General features: G+C 36.6%; 1 protein-coding gene across 2 annotated transcripts in view; it reads right to left on the bottom strand.

Annotated features, from left to right (window-relative positions):
• Window positions 1-7,625: 7,625 nt before the first annotated feature.
• LOC103499364 (structural maintenance of chromosomes protein 4) overlaps window positions 7,626-20,839 on the bottom strand; it is a 32,562-nt gene continuing 19,348 nt past the window's right edge. For both annotated transcript variants that reach the window (XM_008462350.3, XM_051090681.1), the window contains 15 exons: window positions 14,948-15,081; window positions 14,455-14,613; window positions 11,187-11,495; window positions 10,914-11,090; window positions 10,599-10,682; window positions 10,313-10,522; window positions 10,148-10,237; window positions 9,940-10,061; window positions 9,704-9,856; window positions 9,518-9,625; window positions 9,293-9,353; window positions 8,632-8,766; window positions 8,370-8,457; window positions 8,190-8,262; window positions 7,626-8,104 (listed from right to left, as the gene is read on the bottom strand). In XM_008462350.3, the coding sequence (XP_008460572.1) occupies window positions 7,984-8,104; window positions 8,190-8,262; window positions 8,370-8,457; window positions 8,632-8,766; window positions 9,293-9,353; window positions 9,518-9,625; window positions 9,704-9,856; window positions 9,940-10,061; window positions 10,148-10,237; window positions 10,313-10,522; window positions 10,599-10,682; window positions 10,914-11,090; window positions 11,187-11,495; window positions 14,455-14,613; window positions 14,948-15,081 (2,024 nt within the window). In that variant the 3' untranslated portion in view covers window positions 7,626-7,983. The remainder of the gene's footprint in view (window positions 8,105-8,189; window positions 8,263-8,369; window positions 8,458-8,631; window positions 8,767-9,292; window positions 9,354-9,517; window positions 9,626-9,703; window positions 9,857-9,939; window positions 10,062-10,147; window positions 10,238-10,312; window positions 10,523-10,598; window positions 10,683-10,913; window positions 11,091-11,186; window positions 11,496-14,454; window positions 14,614-14,947; window positions 15,082-20,839) is intronic.

The raw sequence follows: 20,839 nt of genomic DNA on the forward strand, positions 1-20,839 counted from the left end.
TTATAACGCAAAACGTGATTTGAATGTCTAAACACAATGCAGTTCTTTTCCACATTGGCCAACTTCACTCCACCACGTAGTCCTTTTCTACATGGCTACCTTTACTCGTGTGCACATAATAGTCAGCTCATTTATAGGAAGTAGACTAAATATTTGAACAACATTTCATAATCATTGAAATACATAAAACATGCTTGAAATCATAGCAATAACTTTTCATATAGTTCTTTTTAGAATTTTTCATATTGAAATCATGAAAGAATTTATAAAGAAAGCTTGAAATTATATAAATACTTTGAAGAAAACACTCACCCTACTTAGCTACTTAATCTTCAAAGGCTTCTCTTCTTCTTCTTCTTCTTGCATAGACACTTTGACGACAATTCAACACTTATCTTTTTCTTCTCAAAATTTCAGAATAATAATCCTTAACATTCCAATCTCAACCTCTATTTATACTACTTCTTAAACAAGCTTAGCCACCCTTAAGCTCATGGTAAATCACCATCTCTTGCTTCTTAGTGTTATACATGTGATCTTAAGATCTAACTTAATCATGCTTAACTTAAACCTTACACGTGACACATTAAGTAAATTTAGGAAATTTCTGAGAAGTTTCCCTATTTCTTCTCGCTAAGTTTCATTTCTTGAAGAACTCTAATCGCCTAGCCTTTCTCGCAAACTAACCAACCTCTTCTCGCGTAGTCCACTTAAAACGCTTGTTTCATGACACTTAGTCAAATTTTTACTTCTTATCTTAACAAGGGGCTTACAACTATTTTTACTTCTTATCTTAACTACAAGTTTTACATTTAGTGAGAAAATTAACTTGGTCCTTAATAGAATTATCATTTGAAAAGAAATTATTAGACTCCAAAGTCCTACCACAATTGAGAATTTTTAACCATCATCGAAAATCAATGTTTTTGCTTCAGAAGGAGTTTTATCAACTAAAGCTCCTCTTAGCTGCAACATCGATTGAATTTTGATTGGATGGTAGCAAACCCGAATAAAAGTATTGAAGTATGTCCCTATCGGATAATTGGTGATAAGGTAATTGGCATACAATTCGTTGTATCCCTCTCAGTACTCAAACAAAGTTTCATTGGGAATTGTTTAGCACCAAAAATTTCTTTTAAAAATTGATTGTGCTCTAGTGATTGGAAAAAAATTATCTAAGAATTTTTTCTTTAATTGATCCTAAGATGTTATAGTTCATGGGGTCTAAATTTATCAACCATCTCTTTGCACTATTTGCAAGAGAGAAAGAGAAAAGGCTCTTAGGTTCAATTGTTCTTCAGTAACCCCGTGAGGCCTAAGCAAATCGCAAGCTCAAGAAAAGTCCTTAAATGTTTGTGTGGGCCTTCCCCGTTACTACCCTTAATGATGGGCAAATTAGAAACTAAATCTAACCTAGGATGAAAGTTTGTGGTAGTAGGAAGTATAACAATACAAATTGGCTTTTGATGGACATTGGGTTCATACAACTCTCTTAATGTTTTTTAGGTGCTTCTTCTCCCATCCTATTATGTATAGGATTCTCTAGGTTTAACTCTAAAGGTTGTTCTAAATGTGGAAGTTCAACAACATTAATGTGAGATTCTAAATGTGATTAATTAACTTGCTTTCTCTTTTCTTTCCTTAATTTTCTTTCATGCAAAGTTATATCTTCAAAAAATTCTATATTAGATACAAGAGAAGACCTAGTCATGTACAACTAAACAAGACAAGGAAAGAATTAACATGCAAACTTTTGTTTTTTCTATACTACTACAAAATGAAAGGTACTTCCTAAAATCACTAACAACAAAGTACTAGTAAAGATTTCAAGAATTGAAACTACACTGTTCCATGACTCCCCGACAACGGCGCCATTATTTGACGGGACAAAATATATAGCAAAGAATTATGCTCGGTAAGATCGTTCTATGCTATAAGAATTCGCAATTAAGATGGAAATGTAGAGAATTCTTACCATTTCACCTTAAAAACAATATATATTTTTCCCTACTCGTAGTATAATGAGAAGGGGTTGAACCCAATGGAGTACTTCGATGTATAGCCTTTCTCGAGATCAAAACTATGGAGAATTTGTTAGTAGATAAGAGGAACTGTAAAAAGAATATAAAGCAAGAATTTAAAGAACACGTAAAACAAGAATTAAGAGAAAATTTAAAAACAATTTCATTCAATTCAACAAAAATTAGATTTAAAGCTCTCAAGTGATAAATGAGGCCAGGGCATTGGGTTGGATGCAATCTTTATCATGGGGCAAAAAAAATAGACAAAGTAAATTAGAGGTTTAAATTGGTTCTTGATCAAATTGTTTGGTCAAATTGTTAAAGAATTGAATATTTTTTCAAGTGTAAGATTTTTTGGAAATTAATTTTGCAATTAATTCTTGAAATCTTGCCATTAATCATTGACTTTAATTTTTCACAAACAATTGTATGTATTGAAAGCAATTAACAACAACCCGAGACTTACGTGGAAACTCGAGAACCGGGAGAAAAACCACGATATTTTAGTTTTTATTATTTTTCTTATGAACTAAATACAATAGGTACAAAGGGAGAATAAATAGAGTACAATAGGAATAAAGAAGGAAAAGATCTAGAAAATATTTAGGAAATAAAATCTTATATATTATTCTTTCCAAAAGTACTCTAGGGCAAAACCCTACTAATTCTAACAAGTTGGGACATAAATATCAATGAGTCCCAACTTGCTAACGCAAAGGTCGAAGTGTGGTCTGAGAAGCCCCTTGGTAAGAACATCAGCAATCTGTTGACTTAAAGGAATGTACGGAATGCATATGCTTCCACTGTCAAGTCTTTTTTTTTATGAAATGCCGAACAATCTCAACATGTTTAGTTCGATCATGTTGAACTGGATTGTTAGCAATACTAATAGCTGCTTTATTATCACAAAAAAGCTTCAATGATGTCTCACATTCTTGATGAAGATCTGACAAGACTTTCTGGAGCCAAATTACCTCACATATTCTCAGACTTATAGCTCTGTATTCAGCCTCAGCACTGCTCCTGGCCACAACACTTTGCTTCTTACTCCTCCAAGTTACAAGATTGCCCCAAACAAAGGTACAATAACCGAACGTAGACTTTCTGTCAATAACAGATCTTGCCCAATCTGAGTCAGTATATGCCTTAATGATCTTTCTATTTGTTTTTCTAAACATCAACCCTTTACCAGGTATATTTTTCAAGTATCTCAAGATTCTGTTAACAGCTTCCATATGTTTCTCATAGGGAGCCTGCATAAACTGGCTGACAACACTCACAGCAATAAAAATATCAGGACGAGTATGGGATAAGTAAGTTAATGTACCTACAAGGCGCTGATATTGTTCTTTATCAACTGGAACTTGATCATCAGAGTTTCCTAGTTTACAGTTGAATTCAATAGGAGTATCAGCAGGACAACATCCCAACATACCTGTCTCGGTTAGCAAATCAAGGGTGTATTTTCTCTGAGACACGGAAATACCTTCTTTAGATCTGGTCACCTCCATTCTAAGGAAATATTTCAGATTTTCCAAATCTTTGATTTCAAATTCATCACCCATTCTCTGCTTTAGTTGACTGATTTCTGTTTGATCATCTCCAGTCAAAACAATGTCATCCACATAAACTATTAGAATAGCAATCTTCCCTGCCTTGGAAGCCTTTGTAAATAAAGTATGGTCAGAGTGCCCTTGACTGTATACTTGAGAGTTGACAAAGGTAGTGAATCTGTCAAACCATGCTCTCGGAGACTGTTTCAGATCATATATGGATTTTTGGAGTTTACACACATGCTGACCATTTTGGGCTTCAAATCCTGGCGGGGGGCTCATGTAGACTTCCTCCACAAGGTCTCCATTCAAAAAAACATTCTTAACTTCCAACTGGTATAGAGGCCAATCTTTGTTCACAGCAACAGATAGCAGGACTCTAACAGTATTCAATTTAGCAACTGGAGAAAAAGTTTCTGAATAGTCAATACCATAGGTTTGAGTGAATCCCTTTGCAACTAACCTTGCCTTGTGTCTATCAAGCGTACCATCTGCTTTGTATCTGAGAGAGAATACTCATTTGCATCCTACAGTTTTATGTCCCTTGGGTAGAACACAGATCTCCCAAGTTTTATTCTTTTCAAGAGCCTTCATCTCTTCCATAACAGCATTCTTCCTTTCAGGACACTCTAGAGCAGTGTAGATATTTTTCGGTATTATGGTAGAGTCAAGGCTTGCTGTAAACGCTCTAAACTGTGGAGAGAGGTTATCATAGGAAACATAGTTGCAAATGGGATGTTTAGTGCATGATCTGGTACCTTTTCTCAATGCAATTAGAATGTCAAGAGAGGGATCATACTCATCAAGTTTCCTTGTATGACTCTGTTCAGCTTCATCGTTACTGGTTTCTATTCTAACCTCAGTCTCATCATCACAGTTCTTTTCTTCCATATTTTCAAGAACAACAACATCAGACTTATCATTCTCACTCATAGGATTTTCCATACCTTGGTCTCGAGGAGGTTCGAAATCTTGGACTGGAGCCGGCGGTTGACTAGTAGGGGACCCAACTTCCTTTCTGAGATTCCTCCTGTAATATGTTTTCCAGGGAACTTGATTTGTGGGTAAGATTATGGGATGAGGATCAATGTCAGACACGGTAATAGGAGTAGATTCAACAAATTCAAAGGTGCTGTTAGACTCTTCACTCACACTCTCCCTCTAAAGATGGCTAACGGGAAAGTAGGGTCGGTTTTCACATAAAGTAACGTCCATAGTGACAAAGTATTTCCTAGACGGCGGGTGAAAACATTTATAACCGCGTTGGTGAAGGGGATACCCAACAAACACACAGGCTTGAGCCCGATGGGTAAATTTGGTTTGATTAGGGCAGAAATTATGGACATAAGCGGTGCACCCAAACACACGAAGAGGAACCTCAAAAACAAGACGAGTAGAGGGGTAAAACTCCTTAAGACAATCTAAGGGAGCCTAAAGGTGGAGGATACGAGAAGGCATTCTATTGATTAAGTGAGCGGCTGTAAGAATAGCATTTCCTCACAGGTATGATGGAAGGGAAGTGGAAAGCATAAGTGAACGGGCTACTTCCACAAGGTGACGGTTTTTTCGTTTGGCCACTCCATTTTGTTGAGGAGTGTAGGCACACGAGGTTTGGTGAACAATCCCCTTGGAGGCTAGAAATTCACTAACGTTATGATTTTGGAATTCTCGACCATTATCACTTCGAAAAATTGCAATTTTTGTATGAAATTTGTTTTGATAGTATGATAGAAGTTTTGGAAAATAGATGGAACCTCGGATTTATCTGTGATAAGGTAGACCCAGGTAAGACGGGTACGGTCATCAATGAAAGTTACAAACCACCGCTTTCCCGAGGAGGTGGTGACGTTGGAAGGACCCCAAACGTCATTATGGATGAGGGTAAACAGTTGTGTAGGTTTAAATGGTTGTGAGAGAAAAGAGACTCGATGTTGTTTAGTCCGAATACACACATCACAAGATAGAGAAGAGACATCAAATTTAGAAAAAAGGTGGGGAAATAAATATTGCATATATGTAAAGTTTGGGTGGCCCAGTCGAAAATCCCACAACATACAATCTTGTTCAAAAGTGTTAAAGTAGGATGACAGTAAACTAACCCTAGACAAACTACTACATGAGGTATCATCATCAAGGATGTAAAGTCCCCTGCTATGTCGGGCAGTGCCAATCGTCCTCCCCAAGCTCATGTCCTGAAAATAAACTGATTCAGGTAAGAAGATAGCTTTACAATGCAACTCACGAGTGATCTTGCTTGTAGATAACAAATTGTAAGACAGTTTAGGGACATGCAAAACATTCTGAAGAGCAAACCGTCAAAGGGAACTATTTGTCCTTTGCCAGCGATCGGAGCTAGAGAGCCATCGGCTATTCGGATTTTTTCATTACCGGCACATAGGGCATATGATATAAAGTGTTTCGAGTAACCTGTCAAGTGATCTGTAGCCCTCGAGTCTAAGATCCAGGGATTCTTCCCATCAACGCTAATAAGCCCAAGGGACTGAGGCATACCTGACTGAGCAATGGCACCCAGAGTCGGAGTCTTGATCTAGCTTGCAGTAAGATCAGTTGATTGAGAAGTGCTAGCAAGGGTAGTCTCACTAATGTAGGCACGTCCTGAGTTCTGTTTCTCGTTGGAGGACCGTTTCTTACCTCCTGAGGGACGACCGTGGAGTTTCCAACACTGATCCTTGGTGTGCCATTGTTTCTTACAGTGCTCACACACAGGAATTGACTTCCCATTATTTTTGTCCCTGTAAACGAACCCAAAGAGTCAGTTATATAATTTGACGATAAATTAAGGAACGAAGTTACCAGGTTCTTGGAATACATCGGCAACTCGGTTGCTTTGGAATGCGTCGAAGATTCACCCGCTTCAATGTTCGATCTGTTCTGAGGTTGATCAATTCCGTTACCAGAAAACAGCGGTTGCTGTAAAGAGTCAATGTACAGTGGATGATTACTGTACAGATTTGACAGATTTACGGTTCGGAGCTCATAGACGGCGTGTGAGGATGCGGATGGCCGGAGGGGTTTGACGATTGGACATCTGACGACGCATAGAAGGGAACGGGCTGGGCGGTGACGTGAAACGACGGCGGCGCGTGCATCACCTTCTGGTCAGACGGCGGTGCGTACGACTATGGAACCACTCCTATTGGGTAGATCGGCGATTTCTGTAGGTTCTGGAGCAGTTTCTCCATGGCGACAGAGAAGGCGACGTCCACGGCAGCGGCGACAGTGACGGGTTTAATTTCGATCTGGGTTTCTCCTAGGTTATTTTCTAGGATTTCGTTATTGCTTTGCTCTGATACCATATTGAAAGCAATTAACAACAACCCGAGACTTACATGGAAACCCGAAAACTAGGAGAAAAACCACGATACTTTAGTTTTTATTATTTTTCTTATGAACTGAATACAACAGGTACAAAGGGAGAATAAATAAAGTACAATATGAATAAAAAAGGAAAAGATCTAGGAAATATTTAGGAAATAAAATCTTATATATTATTCTATCCAAAAGTACTCTAGGGCAAAACCCTACTAATTCTAACAGTATGTTTTGAGCGGTAATTTGAATTTACTCAATTAAGGAATTGGCCAAAAATATGAGAAAGATTTGAAAAAAAAACAGAATCTTAATATAATGTCTATCAAGATGCACCCAACAACTAAAAATAACCAAAACAATCGATAAGTTGAAATTTTTTAAATATTTTTGGGTAAATCTCGATTGTTGATTTCGCACGAGATGGAGAGAAAAACAGCTTTACAAGTTTAAAAATAATGTACTACTTTTAAAAATAAAAATCAAAAGTATGTTTTACAATTTACGAAAATCAAAAGTATGTTTTACAATTTACGAAAATCAAAACCAAGACACCATTTGATAACAATGATTTTTTGTTTTTATTTTTTGAATCTGACTTAGAGAAATACGCAATTTATGGTAAAAAAAAAAAGAGGAAAGAAAAAGAGCTTGATTTTCAAAAATGAAAAATGAAAAACTTTTGGTAGAAAAAACAGAACCTAAATAACAAAGACTTAAATTAACGGTTAAATTTTGTTCTCTTTCATGTCGGATTTATTTGACATAACTTCAAATCAGCTGCCCCACTTGCTTTGTGCCAACACCTTTCAACTAAATGTGGGGATACAATGGCAATTACCCATTCATCATTTGAAACGTCCAATTACACACAACTTACAAATACCTATGTTCAATAATGCCTTTGAACATCAAACTCCCATCACAAATATGCCATATGAAGTGGCTTACAAACAAAATGGAAAAAGAACAAAAAAAAAAAAAAAAAAGATAACTAGTTTTCTCTTCCTTTTTGTTTTGTCATATATATCTATATGTACACACGTACTTATATACATAAGAAAACCAAAAGGAAAATGTCAAGCAATTTTCTCACATACTGAAAAGCTCCTTGGATTGATGGTTATGCTCTTTGTGCAGTTATTGGTTTTATAGATCCCCACTAGTCTGTCCGCTAATTCAAACATATTGTTCCTCAAGCTGTACATATTATAAAACACAAAATCAATCATAAATAACATTGCATCCCTAAATACCAACTTCGCACTTGGCGGGTTCATCAAACCTTATAATGATGAACTGAGCATCCTTGGTTCTGTCCTTCACATAATGCCCAACAATCGATACGTTTTTGAAATCTAAATCCACAATAACAATAGATAAATGAAGTGGATCTTTTTATCTATGAATTATAAGCTAAGCAGACAGGGAGAAGAAAAAAGAATTAAATGCTCAGCGAAGTTACCTAAAGCAGCATCAATTTCGTCCATCACATAAAGCGGAGTCGGCTTGTAGTGATGAAGTGCAAAAACAAGAGCTAAAGAGCTTAGAGTCTGAAAGAAAAGCGATTCCATTAGAATTCAACATATATGCCACATGATAAATGCCAAGGGGTGATGAGATAAGAAGTCTTGTTACTATGGTAGTTTAAAGGTATACAGAATGCACTTCTCAACCATTTTGCTGAAAAAGAATATGCATTCAAGATAATTTAGAAAGCAGCCAACCTTTTCACCACCAGACAAGTTAGCGATATTTTTCCAGCTCTTTTTCGGTGGCCTGACACTAAAAACAACACCTTCAGAGAAAGGGTCCAAAGAGTCCACCAGCTCAAGTTCTGCATCACCTCCAAGTGTGATCATCTGTCAAACATCAATGGAATATATCAAAGCGTACTGCTCAGAAGTACAACTAGCAACAAAGGATGGAAAGAAAGATCTGTGAAAGAAAGGCCACTAGAAGGCTGTTAACCATCAACCATCAAGTGGACTTGTGATGCCTGATTTAAGAAAATAGTTATGAAACTAACAAACAAAGAATGCGAGAAAGCGTAAACAATAGAGAAATTGACACAAATTTATGAAGTTTGTTAATAATGCGTTAGTTTCATCCACGAATAGAGAGAGAAGTTTTTTATTAGAGAGAATATAAAATCACATACAGTGGAGGCGCTGAGTTAGAGAATTTATATACAGTGCACTCCTCAAATCCCCAAGGCCAAAATTATAGACTTCATGTTTTGTCATTTGAAGCACAAGATAGCATATTCAAGGCATTCCAACAAAATCCAAGTGGTAGAACAATCATTCAGGTTCATACAAAAGAGAGAAACATGAATGTAAAAGTGAATGACAAATAAAAAGAGAGAGAATAAGCTTAGATGAGAACCTGGTACATTTCCTTCAACTTCAAAGATATAGTATTAAATCCAGACATAAACTCGTCCAACCTAAGAGTATATAAGCAAATAATTAATAAGCAAAGACCTGAAAAAGAATAATGTTGTTGAAGTGTGGATATAATTGAATTTACCACTAACTCGTCAACTTAAAGCTTTTGGGTTCATTTAGTCAATAATTGCAGTACTTAAAAAGAGAAGAAAAATTCAATTGCCTTTTTTTCTTCAATTCATCATATTGCTTCTTCATGGCATCACGCTGCTGAGTGACTGTATTGAGATCCTCAACTCTTTCATCATACACCTCCACTTTCCTTCGATATCTGTCAAGAGATGGCATTTCAAAGAAAGAAGCAAGTGGAGAATCGATGCATAATAATACTCAAAATGAGTAGTCTTACTCAGTGATTGAATCAAGGTTTGGATTCATTTCTTTTAGTTGTGCATCCAGCAGCATTACCATTTCGAGAGCCCTTTTCAGGTCACAACACTCAACAATGTCTTCTGCAAGAGTTGCCTGAAGCTTCTTGGGGTCAACAAGATCTTTATTAATTCTGCCCACAAGATATGCAATACAAATGTTTCATCCAAAAAAACCATACTCTAAAAAGTTCTTTATCTTTCAAAAGTTACTTACTGCTCCATATGCTTTGCTAAAGCAGTCTGCAAATCATCAAGCTTTGTCCTGTAACCCTTCTCTTTCAACTCTAATTCTTTGTACAACTTCTTCAAATCTTGTAGTTTGTACTCAGTGTCAACCTATGTAGTCAACAACCTATCAATTTTGATTCTCAATCTACGGTAATACAAATAAAGAATACAGTTATAGGTTCATATGGGGGAACCTCTGATCCTTTGAGTTCATCCATAGTCTTCTTGACTTTGTTATAGTTGGCTTTGGATGTGTCACAGACTTCTTCTTGCAGATGAATTAGCTGCAGCACAAAATGTATAGAATTCTTCAGGAAAGAGCTCAAAGAAGTATGGAAGTGGACAAGTAAACCATTTACCTTTTCGGTCTCTTTATAATTTTCTTGAACTGCAAATGCTTTAACTTCAATATCTTTGAATTTTCCTTGCAAATTATTTTTCTCCTCCTCAAGCCGTTCCTTCTCCTTTTTTGAATCTTCAATAGCCTTTGTCAACTTCTTCATTGTTGCTTGGTCTGATTCTATTTGAACTTTATAGCGATTGATATCTGTTCTGGTCTTACTAATATCCTACAAAGTACCAAAATATTAATATCTAAAAAGTAATTCGGTTTTCTATATATTGATGAGTAATAATAGTACTTACAGATTGAATCTTAGTCACTTTGGACTTTTGAGCTTTTAATCTTTCACCACCAGCATTTTCTATCTGACTCTGAAGTTCTAATGCCTAAAATAGGCAGAGGCATGATTAAAATTAAAATATTGTCATGAAATCATCTTAAACAAACAGAAACGAATAGTTCATGTAAAAGGATTTACAGCACTAAAGTATAAATATGTCAGATATGTGAGAGACAAATATATACAATAAAATAATTGACATTGCACTTCACCCTCAATATATCATAGTAAGATATAAGAAATCTCAAGGAAAAAAAAAGTCATGCTACTAGCATACCTTCTCTGTTAGCTTTTTCGATCCTAGCACAAGTCTACTGATCTCCTTCTCCTCTTCCGATATAAAATTCCTCAGCTCCTCCAGTCGCTTGAGCTCATCATCTTTTGGTTTTGATGCAGCCTCAAGGGAACTTAATTGTTTTTCAAGATAGCTGTGTTGTGAAGTCAAACTATCGATCTGTGGGGACAATTAAAAGAAGACAAACTGAACACGTTAAAATTATGTCAACTATATTTATCAAAAGACAACTAAAGAGACAACAAGTGAAACTACATCTTGTTGACATTTTGCTAATAACATCTCTAATTGTTCAACTGCTTTCTCTGAAACTTGGTAAAGTTGCACAGCATCAGCAATTCTTATACGGATTTTGTTCAGTGCATCAACCATATCTGAGAGATCTTTCTCAGCTTTTATAAATGCTTCTTTCGACACACTGGCAGATCGAATTGATGTACCCATCTTACCACCACGAGGCATACGTCCTCCACCACTCATGGTTCCAGATTTTTCCAACAGGGCACCATCAAGAGTTACAACACGTCGAAAATCTCTATTACCACCATATGCAATTCGTGTTGCCTGAGAAGAATGAAGCAACATGAAACCTCACTAAAAGTCTGAAACTCAGATAAACTTTAAATAGCAATGTTACTGTGAGAAGAAGTTTATCTCGCTTGAAGTTATTTATTGCAAGGAATGATTAAACCTTCCCTTTCTTCTTCAAAAGAATAGAATCATATAGTTTTTAGAGGTCGTTTGGTTCAAAGTTTTATAAATGCTTAGGAATATAAGATGTTTGTAAATAAGATATCTGAGAATATAATGTCTAGAAATTAAACATAACTGTGCTTGGTTGTACATAGGAATGCTATCAAAATTTTGGAAAAAAAAAGTTATTTTGTATTTAATTTATGAAACTAAGTTTGACAATCTTATATAATAGTAAGAAATTGATTAATTAAAGAATAAATATCATTCTATATATTGATAAAAAATAATTAAATTTACTATAATTTTAATCGTAAGTATTTGAAAGTTGCATAATTTATAATTATAACTAACTAACCAATATATTTGATAGAATATCAAATTGATTATATTCTAATTTTAATTTTAATTAATAATATAATTAAATATATTTTTGTAAAGTTAACATTATTAAATAAAATAAAATAAGGAAATGGTAAGTATGAGGGAAAAGATGGTAAGAAATTCACCATTTTCCAAGGTAAAGCAAATCCAATGGTCGAAAGTAATAAAGATGCATGGAAAAGTGATTCCCAGAAAAATGAACAAAACCCATCAAACAAACATGGGCTTCAAATGCCCAAACACATTCCCACCTCAAAAAACCTCCAACCAAACAGGGTCTTGTTGCCTTTGGAACAACTTCCCGACGTGAATGCATTTATTTATCAAGATTATAATAATATGACAGCAAGGATCCACTCATGTCAATCAAAGTTCATGGCATGTTTACGTTAAAGGAATAACTAAACCATTTCGAGGTTGAGGCCAGAGAGATTATTGGGAATTTTAGTCATGGATTGATTATCCAAAGTCCAAACAAGTTACAAAGTTACGAGATACAAGAGGCAGATATTTACTCAAAAGTTTGTGATAGAACACTGATATAATATTTCTTCTTTATTGATATCTAAAAGGAAATTACAATATGAAATAACTAGAACAAAAGCACTGGCCTTCTACTTCCCCTCTCTCTCAAGGAGTATAGCAGTCCCTTGACTTCACTAAAATCTTCATGCCCTTTCTTCACTCCCCAACTTCCTATTTATAACCATCTCACTGCCACCTATCTAATTGCCTTTAATACCCCTACTCTATACTAATCTAGGTATCTAACACTACTTGGCCCTTAAAAAACACCTTGTCATCGAGGTGTGTTTGCAACTTTCTTCTTCTTCTTCTCTTTTTTTTTTTTTTTTTTCTTTTTTACCAACAATTTTCAGTAATCTGCCCTTCAAAAAAAAAATCCTCCATCAGCTTCATTTTTATTTTTCTTAATTATTTTCAGCTCTTCTTCTCCGGTGGGCTAGGCCCATAATCAATTTGCTTTGTCAAATGCCACTCCACCTATTTAATGATGAGCCTCCAATGTATTATTTAAGATAAGTTGCAGCCCATTTGAACAGATTTTAGGGTTTAGTGTTCTTCCTCTAACCTCCTTTTCTATCCCTTTCTGCCACGTCACTGGCAGCATCACGGCAACTTCTTCCTCTCCACGCAACTCTCCCGTTTTCCAGATCGCCTTCTCAGACAACCGTGGATCACCATTTGCTGGCGTTTTTTTCCTCCTTCTCATCCACACAATTGCTGCCATCTTCTTTTTCCATCGGAACCAGTCAGCTTCTGATGTCTTCCTTCTCCACCACAGCCAATCAATTTCAGCTTCTTTGAACATCAACTTTTTCTTCACTCGGATCTTTGTTTCGGGTCTCGCCGGTAATTCTTGCCGATCTTCCATGATTTTCGGCTTGTTTGCTAAGAATCGTCCGTGGTTAAGTTCTTTCCTTACTGATCAGAAACTAAATATCAGCCTCTGTTTTAATTCCAACCAGTTCTTGAATGGATCGTGTTCTAATTCCAACCAATTCTTGGATGGATCGTGTCACTCCGGTGATCAATAATAACCTAAAGCGATTCCAACAAAAATACTTACGCTAAACACTGGCCATCCGAATTTGTTTCATCGGTCACCTTCTCTTCAATCTCTATTTTCTCTGTTCGTTCTTCATTCTCGGTTCTTTTCATCAATGTCCTTCCTCTAGTCACCTTCTCTTCAACTTCAATTTTTATTTCTTTCTTTTCGTTCTTCGTTCTTGATTATTTTCGTTGATGTAGTTCCTCCCTTCAACTATACTCTTTATCACTGGTATTTGATTCGCCGATGCTGTGATTCTTTCCATCACTGTCGATTTTTCCTTCACCATGGTTTCAACGCACTTTAAAAACAACCGATGATTTTCCTCGGCTTGAATTCTTAACCGCTCAAGGCTCTTTGTTAAGGATCTCAAATTTTCTTCGATTACTGCAATTTTGCTTAATTCTTTCTTGATCCTGATCACTTCTTGTTCAAAGGCTTCCAGTTTTTCTTCATCACTTCTTGTTCAAAGGCTTCCAGTTTTTCTTCAATCTGTGTTTGCTCCATTGTTGATTTCCTTCTAAGATTTACCGCACTGATACCAATTTAATTGAATACTGATATAATTCTTTTTCAAAAGCATTGACCTTCTGCTTCCCCTCTCTCAAGGAGTATAGTAGTCCCTTGACTTCATTCATGCCCTCTCTTCACTCCCCAACTTCCTATTTATAACCATCTAACTGCCACCTATCTAATTACCTTTATTCCCCTACCCTATACTAATCTAGATATCTAACACTACAGGGTATTGCAACATCTACAACAGCTTTTGTACACGTACCAGCTCCACTAAAATTCTTTCTCAACATGTGCATAATCTTTGGCAGTTAAAGACAATTAAAAGTACATAACGCACAATAAAGTACTAGAACCAACCTGCTCAAGATCCTTAGCAACAACTGTATTCCCCAATGCAGCAAAGAAGGCAAGCTTCATCCTATCATCTTGTACCTTGATTAAATCAAAAAGCCGAGGAACCCCCTCAGGAGTGCTAACTTTTGCCTTCAACTTTGATAAATGATCAACCTGCTTCTCCTGCATGTTGAAAAAAAAAGATGAGTCATCGTTCCCAATTTCAAATTGCATGCTTAGCTTATTAGGATGACACATGTTTCCATGCCAGGCCGTTCTAGATTTCTAGAAATTAATGTGACATCATAGACGGCCGTGTCGTGTCCATTCCTCATATTTGTGTTGTGCTTCTTAATTTCCTATCGTGAACAGGCATAAAACTTTAAAAGTACAATTGTCTTGTGATCATCAAAATACCAAGCACATAAGTTTATTCAAGTTGCAAAAAGGATAGTGAGACGAATAATTTCATAGAAGAATAAAATTATGTATTTCAACATAATGAAAAACGTGATACCAATATCATGAAAGTTGCAACACCAAGATTTTCTCTTCGCAGTAATTCTACACAAGCCTGCGCAGCACCAGATGTTTCCACTACAATGTAATCAAGTCCAGGACAAGCCGTTGATATTGCAACATCGTACTTTGCTGCAAATACAACACCAGTAAATCAAAATTGTAAATAACTGGGATGAAAAGACTAGACACAAGTTGTAAAGTAAACATATATGTGGTTCATGTACAAATGCTGTCAGGAAACAGAAAGAAGAACTATGCTATACATAAGTTTACAAAGGCACATACTAACAAGAGGCATGAATATACTATTTAAAGTATTGATGCATGTAATAACCATTGTTCTTAAAGTTCTTTATTGAAAACATGTAGGATTATATTTTTGAATCAAGGTTTTATATCAAATCTAATTGTTTTAAGTCTAATTGATAAAAGAATGTTTCTCAATAGTGAGGTTTATAAAATGTCGTTTATATTTCTAAATTGTTTTGATATAAACAATTAGATTTATATTAAACTAACTGTTTTAAGTTGTCGTTTCCACAACTTGCATCATCATTATTTATAAAATGTCTTCCTCTGTCCTTAATCGCAAGATTCTTTATTGCATTCTCTTTCATACAAAATATTTGTTTCCTATTGCACCAACATTTAGTTACACTTGTTTTGCTCAAAAAGTTTGTCCTCATCGTTCCTATTGGAGTGTCTTGAATTCGGTATGTGGTGCTACAAACAACCTAATACATGGCCTTGCTGACCGGTCAGCAAGCAGAGGTTCAAGGGCAGCGTGCCCTGGTTGGGGTTATAGTAGAAAATATGTTTGAAATAAGGGGCTAATTGATTGTTTATAGCCTCGAGGGTATTTTTGTATTTTATTGTACCCTAGTTTTATTTCCTCATTTATTATGGCTTGTTGTAGCCTATATATATTCTTCCCTCTTATATTATTTTGGATTATTAGAAAAGAAAAAGAGTGGCTTCTATCGTGGTTTTTTCTCTCTATAGAAGGTTTTCCACGTATATCTTGTGTTCATCTTCCTCTTCTTTTCAGAGCTAGGTAACGAAACCCTAGCCGCCATTGGAGAAAACTAACTGGTGAAAGATAACCTTAGTTTTGCATCAGCCCCGCTCCAACTGCTGTTGCCTCCACCACCAGAGTCGTCGTTTTTCCCGCTATCGATATTGTAGCTGCTGTCGAAGCTGACATTGATCGTTATCTTCAATCCTTGCATGTCCATCCAACTCTACTGCCACCACAACCCTTTGATGGAAATCTAGCCAAAACATACATTGTGAAAACGAGATTAGTGAGTTGTCCACCTACCACAGAGGTAAATTCCTTATCGCGGCAACAAGCTTCTCGCAGCAACCGAATTTTCCTCATCATGTGTCACCTAATAATGAACATCAAGGTTCAGTTGGTTTATTTCCGGTAATGGTTCAACAACATTAGTCTAATCTTCAAACAAGTTTTCAACAACAAATCCTTGCTCTTGGGACAGCTTTAGGTGCTTCCACAAACTCCACAAATTCTGTCACTCCTTTAGTCTTACCGATGTATTCAAAGAACCCGGTAACCACTTTCTCTATCTTAACTGCTACAAATTATTAATCTGGCTCCTTGAGAAATTCATAAGAGTAATTGGAGGGGAGAAATTGAATGGCCAAAATTAATACTCGCAGTCTCAATCCATTAAGATGGCTCTTGAAGGGGTCACAAATTTGGTACCTAACAGGAGAGATTTCAAGACCTAGATCATAAGATCCTCAAGAGCAAATGTGGAAACGAGAGGACTCTATTCTTCGGTCGATGTTAATTAACAATACAAAACCTCAAATTGGGAAAAACTTTTGTTGTGTGCCGCTATCGCTCGAGACATATGGGATACAGTCAAAAGTTATATTCAAAGAGGCAGAATACATCTCGCCTTTATACTTTGCGTAAGTAGATTCACGAGTGCAAGCAGAGGGCAATGGATCAGTGTCGAGAGATTATCTAGGACTATCCTTGTAGAGGTATTCAGTACTCCAAAATTGAGGAATTTGATCGTATGTATGAATTCCTCACCGGCTTGATTTCCAAGCTTGACTTGTTCGTGGTCATATATTGGATCAGAGGCCTATCCCATTAGCGATGGAGGTGTTTTTGAGGTTCGTCTAGAGGAAGATCACACAGGCAATGAACATCATGGTTGTTCCTACCACTGGTTCTACGACCTTCAGAGCAATTCCTCCACTTTCGGTAGCGAAAAGAAAAATGGGAAGCTTATCCCAATGTGTGAACATTGCAAAAAACTTTGGCATAAGAAAGACAGTTGTTAAAAGTTACATGGTCGACTGCCAAATGGTAAGAAACGTCCGCGAACAAGCATAATTCCGATAGGGCATTTATGAGTAAACCTACCAGAACGTCACACACCCCAACCTCTGCAGGAAATCAAGGTGGTCCTGGTACTTCTTCTTTTGAAGCCATTGCACAATTAGGTAACTCTCAATCCTTAAGACTATCAGCATCGTTAGGAAGAAACCCTGGATATTTGATTCGAGTGCTACACACCATTTAACTAAATCCTTATACCATTTTATTTCATATCTTCCTTGTGATGGCAATGAAAAAATTAGGATTTTAGATGGGTCCTTTGCTCATATTGCAGGCAACGGTCATATTTCCCCTTTCGAGGGTCTCACTTTATAGAATGTGCTACATCTCTAAGATATTTTACAATTTAATCAATAAGATAACCAGGGATCTTCATTGTCAAGTTGTCTTCTAACCTGATATTGTTTCTTTGCAGAACTTTAGCTCAGGAAGATGATTGGCATTGTCTGGCACAGTAGGGAACTCTATTTCCTTGACTATGATGCTTCCTCTAGGGATTGTTATAGGATAGTTTATTGTCATCTTATTTTTCTACTTCTAAAAAAGATTGTATGTTGTGGCACTTTCGTCTTGGCCACCAGATTTTCAATATATGAAATATCTATTTCTTCGTTTATTTTCTACAGTGAATGTCACTTCTTTGTCCTATGATGTGTGTATTCGAGCAAAACAGCATAACGTCTTATTGTCGTCTTAGCCCTACAGACCTACCCAGTCTTTTACCCTCATTCATAGTCATGTTTGAAGGCCCTCGCGAATCACCACCGCTTTGGGAAAACGTAGGTTTCACATGGGACTTTCTCCTTATTGATAAATATGGGGTCTCATCAATATTTCAACAATTTTACACCACCATTGAGACACAATTCGACGCCAAAATTGCAATTCTGCGTAGATACCCTTCATGAATTTGTCCTCTAAAGGGATTGTCCACAAAGTTCCAGTGTCGATACTCCTCAACAAAATGGGATAGCTAAATGAAAAAACCATCACCTCCTTGAAGTTAAAGTTGCTCGCTCTCTCACGTTGTCTAATTGTCTTCTCTCCTACTTATAAGAGATGCAGTCCTCACTGCAGCTCATCTTATCAATAAAATGTCATCTTGAGTCCTTCACCTTCAAACGCCTCTTAAATGTCTCAAGGAGTTCTACCCTACCACACGACTTATTCCCCATGTTCATCTCCGTGTGTTTGGGTGCACTATCATCATTCACAGTCATGGCCCAAACCATACTAAGTTTGCTCCTCATGCTCAATCATGTGTTTTCGTGGGGTGTCCTTTGCACCAAAAAGGTTATAAGTGTTACCATCCTCCTAAAAATTGTTTCGTATCCATGGATGTCACCTTCCTTGAGAATAAACCCTTCTATCCTGTGAGCCCTCTTCAGGGGAGATTATGAGTGAAGAGGCTAGCTGGCCCATTCCCTTGACTTCCTTTAGCTCCTACTGAGCCTCATGAACCACTAACCAAGTCCCTTGGATAACTTACTACAAGAATAATCTTAGAAAGGAAGTGGTGTGCCCTATTGCATCGCAGGCTTCAATTTGTGAATCCGAACCAACCTAAGCTCAAGTTATGACTAAACTTTATAATAATAACTTGTATGTTGAAGATGATATTGTTGATGTGGTTGAGAAAGAGAGACTAACATAATAGCTCCAGGAGAGAACAAGGTTGCCAAAAGTGACGAAACTCTAGAAAAGACAGGTGGGTGAGACTAGCCAGGATGACTCAGACAAACCAAGAAGTTATGATCCCTCACTTGACATGGTTATTGCCTTGAGAAAGAGTACTAGGTCTGGTACAAAGCATTTTATGTGTAATTACATGTCTTATAGTAATCTATCGCCTAAGTTCAAGGCTTTCACTGCAAGCCTCGATACTGCAACAGTACCAAAGAACATACATAAAGCTATGGAGAGTCTAGAGTGGAAAACTCCTGTCATGGAAGAAATGGGAACACTTGAGAAGAGTAAGACATGGGATCTTTGAAAATTTCCTAAATGGCACAAGACAATGGAATGTAATGAGTGTTTACTCTAAGGTACAAATCAGATGGGACCCGTCCTTAGATAGGTACAAGGTCAGACTTGTTGCAAAAGGGTTCACTGAGGCTTATGGAGTAGATTATTGAGAGAGAATTTTTCTTGTGACAAAGTTAAACACAGTCACGGTTCTTCTATCTGTTGCAATAAATAGAGAGTGATCTCTCCACCAACTTGACATAAAGAATAATTTCCTAAATGGAGATAAAGAATGCTTTCCTAAATGGTGATTTGGAAGAGGAAGTGTACACTGTACATGATTCCTCCAGGCTTTGAAGTTCAATTTAACCACCAAGTTTGTAAGCTTTGAAAATCTCTTTATGGTCTAAAACAAACCCACAAGGCGTGGTTCAACAGATTTACCACCTTTGCTAATCTCAAGGCTTCACTCATAGACATTCTAATCACACACTGACAAAAAAGTTTGAATCTGGGAAAATTGTTTTGATTGCGTATGTTGATAACATTGTCTTTTCAGAAGATGATATTGCTAAGATTACCAGGCTGAAAAAGAAGATGGGTGACGAATTTGAAATCAAAGACCTAGAAAATCTAAAATACTTCCTTGGAATAGAGGTGGCGAGATCAAGGAAAGGAATCTCCGCTTCACAAAGGAAATATACTCTTGACTTGTTAAAAGAAACAGGTATGATTAGATGCAAACCTGCTGATGCTCCAATGGAATTCAATGCGAAACTAGGAATTATGTTGACAAAGTTCTTGTTGATAAAGAGAAGTATCGACATCTAATGAGAAAGTTGATATCTCCTATGCGGTTAGTACTATGAGTCGGTTTATGTAGGTACCCTACAAAAAACACATGGAAGCTGTGAATCGTATTCTAGGTATTTGAAAACTACTCCAAATAAAGGCTTGATGTTCAAGAAAACTAACAGAAAATGTATTGAGGTTTATATCGACTCTGATTGGGTAGGATCAATTACTGATAGAAAGTCCACTTTCTGATACTGCACTTTTGTGTGGGGTAATCTCGTTACTTGGAGGAGTAAGAAGCAGGGTGTTGTCACAAGGACTAGTGCTAAAGCTGAATACACATCTATGAGTCTGGGAATCTGTGAAGAGATCTGACTACAAAAAGTTTTGACTGATCTTCACAAGGATTATGAGTTACCAATGAAGCTCTTTTGTGATAGTAAAGCTACTATAAGTATAAGCTAACCCAATTCAACACGACAAACGAAACATGTGAAGTTTGACAAACATTTTATAAAGAAGAAACTTGATAATGGCAATATCTGTATTCTGTACAGTTCGTTTAGTCAACAAATTCCCGATGTTCTCACCAAAGAATTACTCAGACAGAACTTTGACTCTTGTATTACCAAGTTAAGTCTAATTGACATCTAAGCTCCAACTTGAGGGTAGTGTTGGAAATATGTTAAAAATAAGGGGTTGGTAGATTGTTTATAGCCTCAAGGGTATTTTTGCATTTTATTGTACCCT

This window comes from Cucumis melo, chromosome 10 (genome assembly GCF_025177605.1).
Source record: "Cucumis melo cultivar AY chromosome 10, USDA_Cmelo_AY_1.0, whole genome shotgun sequence".
Lineage (NCBI taxonomy): Eukaryota > Viridiplantae > Streptophyta > Magnoliopsida > Cucurbitales > Cucurbitaceae > Cucumis > Cucumis melo.